The following is a 14,765-nucleotide window of genomic DNA, read 5'->3' on the forward strand; positions in this document are numbered from 1 at the left end:
GCAAAATGGCATGTTGAATTACATAAACTGAATAAAAACATATCGTAATAACAATACTTGAATTAGTTTCCTCTGCAGCTCGGTGGCTTTGTCTATTTTGATTGAAAATAAAATTCCAGCGTTCGTAATTCAACACACACACACACACACACACATTCACCTTCCTAAAATACAGTTCCAAAATATTCAGCTGTTAAAATCCCATCTTCATTATTCATCAGGTAATATTTCAACGTTATTTCTCAACCTCACAAGTTCAGGCTGCAGGTGTACAGTGGAAATAGAGAACATTTTGAGATCGATAATGTGAAATAAAGTGGATAAAGTGACCTCACGTCAAACACGTCAAACCCTGAGGTACAGCAGCAGAAGACCTCGTTGGTGTGAACCAATCAGGATTGTTCCTCTGAACTCTCTGATCAACAAGGCGTCTCATCCCTCAGAACTGTCCCTCACTGTGTGTAAACACTACAGAGTGATGTTTCTGAAATCCTCAAACCTGGTACCTACAACCACGCCAGGGTTAAAGTCACACAGATCACACTGTTTCTTCGTTCTGAGGTTTGATGTGAACATGAACTGAAGCTCTTGACCTGGATCTGCAGGATTTTATACACTGTGCTGATTAAATCACTGCAGAAATGTGCAGGTGTTCAGGGGTTTGTAATACAAACACCGTGAGTGTTTAACAGAATATAATATAATATAATAACACAATAAATGAATGCAGCTTTCAGCACAATATGGCCGTCATCTGGCTGTAACTAAATCAACTGCTGTTTCATAACTTAAATAAGAATATAGAAATATTTGTTCTAGTGTTATAAGAAATGACTTCATCTTTACATCAGAATAGAACTGATTTTAACCCACAAACACATGATGAGGTCGAATCCCTGATGCCTTCCCATGTTCCCTTTTCAGATTTCTGTGTTTAGAACCAGGAAGTAAATGAAGATCAGGTGACCAGTGCAGCAGGCTCACCGAGTTAGAACACCACCACCGTGTCGCGAGGGCTACTGGAGGTAGATTACTGTTCCAACAGAAAAATGTTCATTCCCATGAGTATTTAAAGTGAGGGCCAGATACAGAAGAGATGGATTACTGCAGTTTGTAGCCAGCGTTACACACAGGAGCGATATGTGAACGAGAATTACATATACAGTGAGATTGATGGTATATACAGATTTAGTATTTAATATAAATATGAACAATAACAAGGGTAAAAACGATTGAACCTGACTGCCTCCAGGTTGACGATTCGTCAGCACCGAGCTGATTAATGACTATCGCCATAAAAGAGCCATCTGTATAGTCAGTGATAAAGATGTAACAGGTGAACATGTCTGCATGTCCATTCATCCAAACAAATACTTCATTTAATATACTCGTATAAGTCATGTAAGGAATGCTGGCGGTGCCGTGATCAACCATGTTGATGTGACATCACGGGTTGAGAAGACACCATCCCGAATAAACCTGTGCTGCGTCCATGACAACTCGACTCTACAGGACAACGTACATGTGCAATAAAGTGCAGAGCAGGTCCGAATGAAACATTCCTCTTTCTCTTATTCATTCACACTGCAGTAATTATTGTGTGTTAAGAGTGTAAAGTGTCGTTTCTTCAGCACTGAAAATGACCACAGGATGGACTTCATTCAGCCGTGTGTTGTTTGTAAACAGGGAATGTAGCATGGAGGAATTTAGGAGTTTAAGTGACACACTCCTTACACGCCCGGAAGCAACGTTTCTGATCTCAGTGACGTCATTTTAGAATAAACTGTTTTATGCTCTGGTACACAAACTGCCTTGTTAAGCTAATATAATACTACAGTGGATATAAAAAAGTCTACACACCCCTGTTTAAAGTGGATTGTGGTGCAGAACATTGAGGTGTCTGCTAGTAAACTGTAGATGAAAAGGAATGTCACCTTTCAGCATGATAATGACCCGAAGCACACGTCCAAATCAACAAAGGCACACGTAACCAAAAGAAGTTCAGTGTTTTTGAATGAGCTAGCTCGAGCCCAGACCTGAATCCAGCTAAAAATCTGTGGGGTGACCTGAAGAGGATTAGTTCCGGGGTGTGCACACTTATGCAACCTGGTTATTGTACGTTTTTCACTTAATTTTTAAACGCTGTAATTTCACCTTGAGGGGAAAAGTTCTGACGATTTATCTTAGTGTCATTCTTTCACGTCACAAAAACCTGCAGTTTCAACAGGGGTGTGTAGACTTTTTATATCCAATGTAGCTGGCTGGAATTAGCTTAGCTGATGACACCTGAGCAAAACTACTGAAATTAAGTGCATTCAGCATAATAAAAGTTCTTATTAGATAAATACATACACTTCTTCATGAAGAATTAGGTGACTAAAATAATAAAATAAAATAAAAAATACATATATAAATGAATTAGTTTTTATTCTAAAGTAAAATTCACAGTAAGCCTTCTGACTGAATTATAACTAAAAGAGCTATTTTTCCTCCAGAAGAAAAGATACTACAGAATGTAAAATCTCACTCTGCTCCAGCTGTGTGCTGCTGCCTGAAGTTGTTTAACTCCGCCCTCTTCTGACTACACCACTGTTCGATCTCAGTCAGATTGATCTGGGTCTCTGAGATGATGTCGGAGCTCGTACCCTGCAGGTGTCCTGCTCCATCACCACTGAGCTGCTGTAAGCTGCTCTTCACCTCCTCCATCTTCCTCATCATCTGCTCAATACACACCACCTACACACACACACACACACACACACACACACGTCATTATATAGTAACCACACACACACTCACTACACACACTCAACACACACATCACATACACATCATTACACACTAACCACATTACACAATGAAATCAGTCATTACACACCAACCGCACACACACATCATTATACAGTAACCACACACACAGACACACACACACATCGTTATGCACTAACCACACTATCATTATACACCAAGCACACACTCAGTACATCCTCTCACTCTCTCTCTCTCTCTCACACACACACACACCCCTTTAACAACAGTAACTGAATAAAAGTACAGACCCACCGATGAAGTGTCTCAGTTATATAAGCAGACACAGATAACGAGGTCTGTTCTGTTTAACTGTTCAAAGTTTTTTGCTGACTGTTTCCTATTGGCTATGATGTTAACTTGAGAGGAAAGTTCAATAATGAAATTAGGACAAAATATTGTTTCTGAAAAAACAGCAACAAATTTCTTTCAAATCTATCAGGAGAACGTCATGTAATGGGTTTCAGGAGATGGATGCAAATGCAGTTAAAGCTTTTATTTAAGAGAGGGACAGATAAAATCCAAAAACGTCAGGCAAAACCCGTGGTCACAAACAATCAAGGAGTCAGGCGATCGGCAAACGGGCATTAACTGGTCTAGGACAAGAATCGAGACAAGAGAACAGGATCAAAACCATGAAACAAAAAACTGAGGATCAAAGGCTTAGTACGGGCCTGGCAAGAAGACACAAACAGTGTGAACAAAGAACAAAGACACACGAAAAAGGTGTAAAGGTGTGAGCAGAGCTTGGTTGGCTCTGCCATCATCCTCAGACAGGAACATGGCATGGGAGGCCGTGTCGTCTGCCTCAGGCGTGAACAGTATTTGGTAGGCCGTGTCCTCTGCCTCTATCAGGAACATGGCTGGATAGACCACTTCATTGGTCTCACACTGGAGCTCAGGAAATGAGGTCACTACGTTGACCTCCGGCTGGAGCTCGACGGGTAAGACTACCTCGTTGGTTTCAGGCTCATTGCTATAAAATAAGATTTTGTTGGCCGCAGAGAATGTTTAAACTTGCTCAATCTGGCAACAAGGCCTGAACTGTCCCTGACTTCTCTATTAGAGCTTATTGTAGTTCCCAATGTTGACCACTAGGTGCAAGAATAACTGTATGGCACTAAATGGGACCGTGAGCACACCTCATCTAGAAAAGTGCACAAATCAACAGTGTGTCTGTGTGTGTGTGTGTGTGTGTGTGTGTGTGTGTGTGTGTGCGCGTGTGTTCGTAAACTATAAACATACCCCTCCTCTCTCAGTCATCAGAAGTCCTTCACCTTCTTCACCACTGCACTCCATCAGCTCTGCTCTCTTCGCCTTGCAGAACAATTTGATCTGTTCTGAATATTTAGGGTTCTCTCTGTACCGTCGTTCCAGTTCCTTCATCGCCTCCTCTGCCTTCTGCAAAGCCTCTGTGGCACCGACACGCCTTTTATTGCCCTGCTCTTTCCCAGGTCGGGCCTGCTGTATAAGCTTGTTCACATGCTCCAGCTGCTTGCTCACCTATTAAACATACATTAAACACACACACACACACACACACACACACACACACCTTCTCATCTTACAGGATCTCTGGGATTTTTATCCAAACCCTCCATGTTATAAACTGAACAGTAGTAATTAAATAACTCCAAGTTACGTATACAGTGGTGTAATGTTTTGGAATGGCCAAGTCAGAGTCCTGACCTGAAACAAGCAGTTCATGTGAGGAAACCCACCAACATCCCAGAGTTGAAGCTGTTCTGTACTGAGGAATGGGATAAAAACCTCAGAGTCGATGTGCAGGACTGATCAACAGTTATCCCAAACGTTTATCTGCAGTTATTACTGCACAAGGGTCTCACACCACATACTCACAGCAAAGGTGCACATACTTTTACCCCTCACAGATATGTACTATTGGATCATTTTCCTCAATAAATAAATTACCAAGTATAATATTATTGTCTCGTTTGTTTAACTGTGTTCTCTTTATCTACTTTTAGGACTTGTGTGAAAATCTGATGATGTTTTAGATCATATTTATGCAGAAATGTAGAAAATTCTAAAGGGTTCACAAACTTTCAAGCACCACTGTATATATACACTGTCTGAATTGACATGTTGATAAAGATTGCATTATATGTTGGTACTATAAAAGAGCTTTTGTGTTTTTTCCTCATTATAAAGACACTTTAGTAAGCGCTCACTCTTGTCTATTGTCTCACACTGAAGATAAAAGTAAGAAATCCATCCATCCATTATCTACAGCGATTATCCTACAGGGTCACAGCGGAACCTGGAGCCTGGGGCCCAAGGCAGGGGAAACCCTGGACAGGGTGTCATCCATCGCAGGGCACAATCACATACACACACACTACGGACACTTTCAGACACGCCAATCAGCCTACCATGCATGTCTTTGGACTGGGGAAGGAAACCGGAGTACCCGGAGGAAACCCCCGCAGCACCGGGAGAACATGCAAACTCCACACACACAGGGTTTCAGGGGGAATCGAACCCCTGACCCTGGAGGTGTGAGGCGACCGTGCTAACCACTAATCCACCGCACACACAAAAGTTTAAAATGCAGAACAATAAAATATAGATGACGTTTAAGAAGACGTGTCAGACGTCCTGAACTAGTGGTGCAGTGGGAAAATTAAATAAATAAATACAAAACAAAACACTTTATTTTATATACACACACACACCAACACACACACACTCAGCTGCTTGATGCAGTCACACTTACCTTGATGAACTCCTGATGGACTGCATTCTTCTGGTATTTTATACATAGAAAGAGAAGGATCACCAGCAGAATCACCACCACCGGCACTATGAGTCCAATTATCCACCAAGGAAACTTCTCATCTACACACACACACACACACACACACACACACACACACACACACACACACACACACGTTACATCTATCCGTGACATTTCCCCTGCAGACCGCCAGGTTGCACCCTCCCTGAGACACACTGAGACACACTGAGACGTACCTGTCACAGAGACGGCGTACACACGGATGTCTTCCATATTCTCCGTGTCCCGGATGGTGTAACGTCCACGATCACTGTGCGTCACGTCTCTCAGTGTGAGCTCTGGGTAACTGAGTGATGTTCTGTTTGTGTATTCAGCTTTACACTGTAGTGAGCGTTGAGTCACAGTGCAGATCCGTTCACCATCAGCTGAATCACTGCTTGTATAAATCACCTCCACTGGCTCTGGTACGGTCAGATCCAGGATCAGATCTTCACCAGGGTTCTTCTGAACTGCTGAGAACACGGCTGAGGAGAAAACACATTCAGCTGTATTTAGATTGAAAAAGAAATCATTCAAGCTGCTTTCAGAGTCCAGAAATTGCGTGGGGAAAGTTCACACTTCTGAGGTTGCCAGATTTTTCTTTAGTAGAAGTTTCAGAGACAGGGTTTTATAATAGTGTGAAGACCATCACCTTTAAATACAACCATCTTTACACTTGAAAAAAAATCAGGGATAGAAAATGTGGACTGAAGAAGGAAATTATATTTTTCTTTGCTGTAAAATGTAAATTGCCGTATGTCCAAGAAGCATCTCCTCCGATGTCCACTGTGTGAAAAACCCTTTTGTGCAAAGTGAAAATATGATAAGTTCATTAATACTGATGTGTGTGATTTCAGTACTAAACCCTGACTGTGTGATTAACTCCACTCTGAAAATGATCCTAATCATTCAGACTGAATGTTTTATCCGCAGTAGAAGAGATAAAGACACTCACTCTCAATGCTGAGGCGCACAGTAGAGATTTCTGAGACGCCACACTCACACGAGTACGTGTTCCTCATTCTGTAATCAGCTGCAGTGATGATGAGAGAGAGATCTCCATCCTGGTACTGATCATGAGACATATTATATCCCTTCACCAGTGAGCTGCACGACGTCTCATCACACCGAGTGAAGACAACATCTCGATTATTAAATAAAGACCATTTGACTGAACCAGAACATTTATATTCACATGAGAGAGTCACAGGCTGATGAAGCTTCACTGTTTTAGAACAGACAGCAGCTAATACCGGAGCTGAAACAGAGAAGAAACTGAGAGTGAGAGTGTGCAGTGAGAGTGTGCATTTGCAGTTATAGTGAGTGTACAGTGAAAGTGAGAGTGTGCAATGAGTGTACAGTGAGACTGAGAGTGTGCAGTGAGTGTACAGTGAGAGTGTGCACTGAGAGTGTGCAGTGAGTGAACAGTGAGAGTGTACAGTGAGAGTGAGAGTGTACAGTGAGAGTGTACAGTGAGAGTGAACAGTGAGAGTGAGAGTGTACAGTGAGAGTGAACAGTGAGAGTGAACAGTGAGAGTGAGAGTATACAGTGAGAGTGAGAGTGTACAGTGAGAGTGTACAGCGTGAGTGTACAGTGAGAGTGTACAGTGAGAGTGAGAGTGTACAGTGAGAGTGTACAGTGGGAGTGAGAGTGTGAGTGTGCAATGAGTGTACCGTGAGAGTGAGAGTGTAGAGTTAGAGTGAGAGTGAGAGTGTAGAGTGAGAGTGAGAGTGTAGAGTGAGAGTGTAGAATGAGAGTGTAGAGTGTACAGTGAGAGTGTGCAGTGAGAGTGTAGAGTGAGAGTGAGAGTGTAGAGTGAGAATGTAGAGTGAGAGTGAGAGTGTACAGTGAGAGTGTAGAGTGAGAGTGTACAGTGAGAGTGAGAGTGTAGAGTGAGAGTGTACAGTGAGAGTGTACAGTGAGAGTGAGAGTGTACAGTGAGAGTGAGAGTGTAGAGTGAGAGTGTAGAGTGAGAGTGTACAGTGAGAGTGAGAGTGTACAGTGAGTGTGAGAGTGTACAGTGAGTGTGAGAGTGTGCAGTGAGAGTGTGCAGTGAGAGTGTGCAGTGAGAGTGTACAGTGAGAGTGAGAGTGTAGAGTGAGAGTGAGAGTGTAGAGTGAGAGTGTGCAGTGAGAGTGTACAGTGAGAGTGAGAGTGTAGAGTGAGAGTGAGAGTGTAGAGTGAGAGTGTAGAGAGTGTGCAGTGGTAGTAAATGTTGTGAGAGAGTGAACGACACTTACCAGTGGTGAATGTGAGGGTGAGTAAGAGCAGGACACAGTGGTGAACGCTGCAGGACTGCATGACTGAGGAGACACAACACCACCATCAGTACTGCACAGGTGGAGAATAAAGCAGGAGAGAGAAACACACTCACAGCTACATTTTATCATTAAACCTGCAGTTTACTGGAATTTATTTAATCGTAAAGTATTAATGAGGAATTCCACTGTGATCAATTATAGTAAAATAATCATTAATTGGGTGGTGTGATGAAGTGGAGTTACAGTTTCCACCCACAGCTGATTATTTCCCTGGTGATTATTAAAATAACAGAAGCAGGACTGTGTTTCGTCTCATTAAAACACTGCACCAGCTTCACAGTGTCTGTTAGTGCTGTGTCGGGGTGAGGGTTCACTTCGGCTGTGCTGTCCACCAAAACAGTCTGTGTTAAATGAACAAACAGAGTGATACTGAAGGGAGCGATTTGATCATTTGATTAGATAAAATATTGACTGACTCCTTCCAAAATTAACAAATAATACAGAAACTATAGAAAACAGTTCACTTTGTGCATTTTAATGTAATTTTAGGGAATGTCTGGCTTCCTGTGTAGTCTTAAAGCAATCACCTGTGAACAGCACATCCCCAAATGTTTTATTCCTCATCAATTTACCAACAAACACATTTCTTTATTTATTAAAGAGCTGCACATAATAGACTGAAAAAAGCTGATTGAATTTTTATCCATCAGACGTGTAGATCAGTTCCACACGACTGAATTCCTGCAGTGCGATTGTAGCTCACATCTTCTAACTGTGTCAATTATGGACCCAAGCACAGAAGAGACGTAGGCACCCGATTGTTCTTCTGCCTTTTCTTCTTCTTCTGGCTCGGATGTCTATAGCAGCCATACAAATATCCTGACCAAACTGGGGCCTAGTGCTGCCACCACTCTAGCGCCACCATTTTGTCAAATTTGGAAGTATGTTTTTGATAACTTGTTTTGCTTCAATAAAAATAAATAAATAAATAAATAAAAACTGTATTGTGTGTTTACTCAGGTTGCCTTCGTTTTATGTTGTATTTCATTTGAAGATCTAAAACTATTTAGTATGAGATATACACATAAAAAGAAGAAATCAAGAAATACTTTTCACAACACTGTAAGTGCCATTTTTGCTCCTCCTGAAAATACTGCCAGCTTTAATTTAATTCTATAGTTATACTTCAGTGCCAATATCCTCGTGAAATTTCATAATAATTGGTTTACATTAATAATACTGTCACGCTTTGTAGGCGGAGACGGAAGCAAGTGCAGGTAGGCAGATATAACAGTAATCCAAAGGGGTAAGGCGAAATCTGTGGTCGGGCGATCAGGTAAACAGACAAAACTAGGCAAGGCAGAAAATCGAGGTCGAGAGCAAAAACAATGGTCAAAAGTCACTTAGGCAAAACACGACAATAAGGCTTGGAAAACGGCAGAGAACAAGTCAACTGAACGTTTACTTCACAAAGTCGGATTGTTTGACAAAGTCCTTAAATACCGCGTATGCTCCATGTGTGAGATTGGTTGCATGTGTGTGTAGTTAGTACTCCAGCGAAGGCGAGCGTGTGTTGGACACGTAGTCCTCAGTGGCCATGTTTGTAGTTAGTGGTGTCTCCTGGGAAATGGAGTTGCTGGTTGGCTGTGATACGACAAATACGTGCATCGATCGCGCTCACTTTACATAATTCAATCTAGCAATTAGAAACGTGTTTCAATAAAGTTTTGTATAAGCACTGAAATAATGTTTTGATAAGAAACTAAATTCTTTCATGCAAAGTATATGTAATATGTTCTCTTAATTCTGAGCGACCACATATTCAGTGTACCTTTTATCCATTTATAGTTACATTTCATTTTGGTGAAGTTAGTTCCTGTTGTTACGTACGTTATAGCAGCTATAAACAGTCATTCCCTCACCAGCCCTCTCTTTATTCTCTCTCTTTATTCTGTGTCTTTATTCTCTCTCTTCAAGTAAATAATAAAAATGCAGCTTATCATGTTTTCAAGAAATGCGCTGTGAATGAGCGGTTACTATAGAAACGATCATATATTAGAACGAGTGCATTAAAAGAAACCTGCCGTTATAAATCATCATTATTCAGTATATTCAGTATCTCGGTGTAATGACTGAAAATAAGACAGGTCGGGGATTTCTCACATTTACATCAAGCAACAAAAATCAATAATAAGGGTGAAATTAGGTGAACTGTGTGCTTTATCGAGGTTTGATCAGCATCAAAACAATCAAAGTTACAGCGAGTTATTGGGGTTAGTCGTGCACTCTTTGGTCATCTTATTTTTGTGCTAGTAACAGAAAAAAGTAAAACACGAACGGTTTATAAATAATAAATAACTTCAAATCCAGACAGGAAAAGCAAAAAAACATGTCACTTGGAGTTAGTTGTTTGGGAAATGATGGCACAATGCCAGCTTTCACTTTCACTTCCTCTCTTTTCTTCTCTTCTCTCTCTCTCTGTCTCTCTTCTCTTCTCTCTCTCCTCTTCCTCCTCTCTCTCTTTTCTCTCTCCTCTCTCTCTCTCTCTCAGTTAAAGTCATGAACTCAGTACAGCCGAACTTTATTTTTTAGTTTTAGACCTTAAACCTCAGCTGAGCAGTTGATAAAAGTTTAAAACACCACAGAACAGACCTGATTCAGATCTATTCTCACTCCAGACATTTAAACCCATTACAGTAATCAATGTCCATCAGTCAAAGACGTGTTTACTAGCCTATGAAACAAACACTTCACACTTCATTCAGTACTCACCTGGACGATAAACTATAACCCCTTGCTCTGATGAACAGAAACAAAGCCGGAAGTGCAGAATAAAAGCATTAGGACACGATTCAGAACACAAACTGAACATCAGCTAAATAAAAGCTAAATGAATCCCAGACTCCGAGTATGAGGAGAATGTGTTTCAGTCTGGAGACAGGACAGTTCTACCTGAGAAACTCTGCTCACATTCCGAATGCATTGTTTAGAGATTTGACCACACCTTAGAGCTCGTAACAGGGGGCGGGGACACAGGAATAAGTGGGCGGAGCCAGATCTTTAAAGTGTGATGAAATAGGAAAGTGTCTGGTATTTTAAATGGCAGTGAGGATAATAAATATAGTCTGATAGTGTGGGGAGCAGACTGGGGAAGTCTGGTAGAAATGATGGATACACAAGAGTCTCAGGAAAGACATCAACAACTGAGAGAAAGGAAAGGAAAGGGAAAGACTGAAAAGTGGGGGAATGTTGAAGAATAGAGTGAAGAGAAAGTCCAGTCAAAATAAGGGTTAAGAGTGAGAACGCAACAGAACCAACTTCGATCAAATGAAGACTTGATTGTGTATTTAATTTAATACTAAATAAAAAAGCTAAAGTGTAATGCAGTGTGTGTGTGTGTGATTTTTTTTCTTTGATAAAGGAATAATCTGTCATATGTTCAAGTACAGCATTGGTTGTTGTAGTCACATGGTTTACATAAACATATTTTGGATATGTAATTTGTACCCATAAGAAGTTATTCTATTTGCTACTTCTGGAAAATGCATCATTCTATTCGGCAGGTGCGATTTCTTGCATTTTAGCACCATCTAGTGGGTCTTGTTGAAATAGAAGAATATTTGAGTAAATGAACCATTTCTTATGTTGACAGCGTTTTCACTACTTTGTAAGAGATGAACCGGAAGTAGCCTGCTTGCATGTGTCTGGAAAGATTCTCCATCTTTATCACATTCTTAGAAAATTTCCTAAAAGGTTTTTCCCTTTGATCGCCTTTGCTCGGAAGCATCCGTAGGGAAATTGTATTTACTACATGTATAGTATTGAATTTAGTTCCATAGGTAGCCATCCTTTCTGAGTGTGTTTAAAAGTCGTGATTGTGTGTTTAAATGTTAGTGTGTGGGGTTTTCCTGAACACACCTTATCTCAGACATCACCTGAATTCAAACCGTAACTGTAATCCTAAAACTATCTTCTACATGTGAGAATTTTCAGTATCAGACTCTGGATGTTGGGGATTGGACCCTCTAATGTCCATACCATGGATACGCCCTTGGTTACACTAAACATTCAGATTCTTCTAGTGATGAAAACAAGTATTTTTATTGTTATTGGTTAGCTAGCTGGTGAAGATACGACTGAGATCATGACTGATAAAGATGTGTTGAGTATTTTCTGTTAAATGAATGCAATGAAGCAGTGAATTATTAAAATAGCTAATTGTTTGTAACGGACAGCTGACCTCTGCATGATTTGGACTTTGTGCAGATTCTCCAAAATGCTCATGTATCTCCTGCGATGGACTGGCACCCTGTCCAGGGTGTACCCCGCCTTGTGCCCGATGCTCCCTGAGATAGGCTCCGGGTTTCCCCGTGACCCTGAAAAGGAGTAAGCGGTAGAAAATGATTGGATGGATGGCTCATGTATCTCAGGAATCTCAGATTATGTCTTTCAGATCTTCCATCATGCCTTCCAGCTTCTTTTAGCATGACTTCTACTAACTTTTAAAAAGTGTGGTTTACCACACTCAGAGCATTCAGGTCTGGGGGATCTAAAATGAACACACACTGACTTCATGCATGCTCACACAGACATCCCACTTTATTCGTGCAGAGCAGAAGTATTTATACACATTGATAACAGCAGTGCGTGCACAGTTTCTACTGGTGCAGGGGCCAGACAGATAGACAAAACACACGCACAATGAAAATAAGTCTTTTCAAGAAACAGAAAATACATGGCAGTTGATGAGCTCATTTAAAGAGGTGATTAAATGTATACATTCATTTACATAAGATTCCAAAAGGGAGAACTGTGGGCCCAGACGGAGATGCTGCGTCAGCGTCAGCAATACAGGACATGAAACGTGCGGTTTCTCTTTCTTTAGGTTCTATTTTTAAGATTTAAAGCCAGTCAAATTAAACATTATTTTGTTTCTCCACAGAGGTCAAACTGGAAGAGCTCGTTCAATACGTGCGAAGTGTTCCATCTAAGAGGAAAACACCAAGCTCTGAACTCCAGACACGGAGCAAATTGAGAGAATTCAGAAACTTCAGAGCGAGATGATAGCAAACATTAAACTTATTATACCCAACTAGCGTCCGGCCAAAGATCTTCAGAGACAAGTACAGCGGTCTAAAAGAGGTGAGCATGTCTTCAACAACACAATTCTTACATTTCATTCTAAGTTATTGTTAAAAAACCTGCCAGATGCACTCACACGGTCTATTAATGATCTGTCTGAGTACAGGAGGCTCATGGAGGTTACTTCAAGATTGTGGATCAATTCGCCAAAGCAAAGTGGATCGATAATGTGATAAAGAAAGGTCGCTTTCAGGTGTTTTTTCTAATACTTTGTATTCCACTACTGTTATTTCATTCATAAATAAGTAAAAAAAAATTTTAAACAAAAAAAACCCCACCACGCTCATTTTCTGAATCGCAACGCGCATGCGCCATCACTTCAATCTCACTCTGCGTTATCCTTTAATGCTCCATTATCCACGCTCTTTAATCAGTCACCAAATAACTCCTATAAGAAGTATTTATCATAAGGGGAAATATTGGGGTGATATCAGGGTCAACTGAACTTGATGGAACACTGTTCCTGAAAATAATCTGTGGAGCTGAAACTTAAAACGCTCATTTGTCCCGTGTCCCATTCACTAATATGAGCCACCTAAATACGTCCTTATGTATTCTTATATTTGTACTGAGATGCCAGCCACAAAACATGCTATTATTTAAAGCGGTTTGTTCGGAGACTCTCCAGTTCGATTTCTGTGTTTCAGTCAGCGCCTTAAGCATTTGAAACAATGTTCTGTTCATCCGCTCCACTTGGCCGTTCCCCATGGGGCGATACGGTGTTGTTCTGGACCCGGCCATGCCACTGAGTTTCTTTACGTGAGTGAACACCTGATTTTCAAACTCTCCCCCTTGGTCATGATGAATGTGGGAGGGAAACCCAAACTTGAGAGCGGAGTCATTGAAGATGAGGTTTGCAGCAGTTTTCCCTGACTTTGACGTGGTGGCATATGCTTGAACAAAATGGGTGAAATGGTCAACAATGACGAGGATGTACTCGTTTCCACCTTTGATGCGATGATCGATGCCACTGAACAGATCTGCAGTTTTGTCTTTCAGTAGTAATAACTCTGACATCCCGTTGTCTTCTAGCTCTACCACTTCCTCTCTTTCAAGGTGCTTCAGAATGTGAGTCACCAATGAGATGCGTGATTTTCCTTTATCATCTGCTCTTTGTACGTCTGATATGTTCAAAAAGTCACAGATTCCCAGTAAACTGTCTCTACTCACGGTGTGCAACACTCCTACCTCTTCCTGTAGCTCTTCCAGGGCTGACATGTTGACAGTGCAGGCCTTTAACTGTGTAGGAGTTGATTCTGAACTGGTGGGTCTCTACTGTCCCCCATGATCTCTAACTGGCCTCAGGAACCGTGTACTCCACCACCAACTTCCAGCTCTCCTTAAACAGCAACACGTGCCCCCCTGCAGCCTGCCTGGTGTATTAGGGGGATTTAGCTGGTGCAGAATTCAATGTACAGGCTGTGGACCCTGGACATCTGAGCAGCAATCCCAGCGGTGCCTCCAAAATGTTGTCCCCATCCATATAGAGGAGAAATGAGTCACAAGCATGACGGTCCGTGTTACTTCCACCAGAGCTTTACTCGAATGGAAAATTACCGCTTTTCCTCCAGGTATGTGGGCGGAGACTAAAGTAATCGATCCCAGAGTGTGGAGATCAGACCATCCTAATGGATGACTGATCAGCGTTATACTCGCTTGGATCATCGATGCACTAACACATAAAAATGGAATGACAGCGAAAAAAACATACTCTTTTCACTCTCTTTTTTTCATGTAACTATCTAACTTGTAA

At 41.3% G+C, this 14,765-nt stretch overlaps 1 protein-coding gene across 1 annotated transcript; it reads right to left on the bottom strand.

Annotated features, from left to right (window-relative positions):
- Positions 1–929: 929 nt before the first annotated feature.
- LOC128599216 (uncharacterized) lies at positions 930–10,875 on the bottom strand. The gene is made up of 8 exons (XM_053610704.1): positions 10,643–10,875; positions 7,850–7,912; positions 6,564–6,866; positions 5,806–6,093; positions 5,546–5,667; positions 4,054–4,311; positions 2,528–2,736; positions 930–1,104 (listed from the first exon to the last, which is right to left on the bottom strand). Exons 1-8 carry the CDS (start codon positions 10,740–10,742, stop codon positions 1,017–1,019), a joined length of 1,431 nt encoding a protein of 476 aa, XP_053466679.1. The 5' UTR covers positions 10,743–10,875; the 3' UTR covers positions 930–1,016.
- Between the last annotated feature and the right edge of the window lie 3,890 nt (positions 10,876–14,765).

The sequence above is a fragment of the Ictalurus furcatus genome, chromosome 22 (genome assembly GCF_023375685.1).
Source record: "Ictalurus furcatus strain D&B chromosome 22, Billie_1.0, whole genome shotgun sequence".
Lineage (NCBI taxonomy): Eukaryota > Metazoa > Chordata > Actinopteri > Siluriformes > Ictaluridae > Ictalurus > Ictalurus furcatus.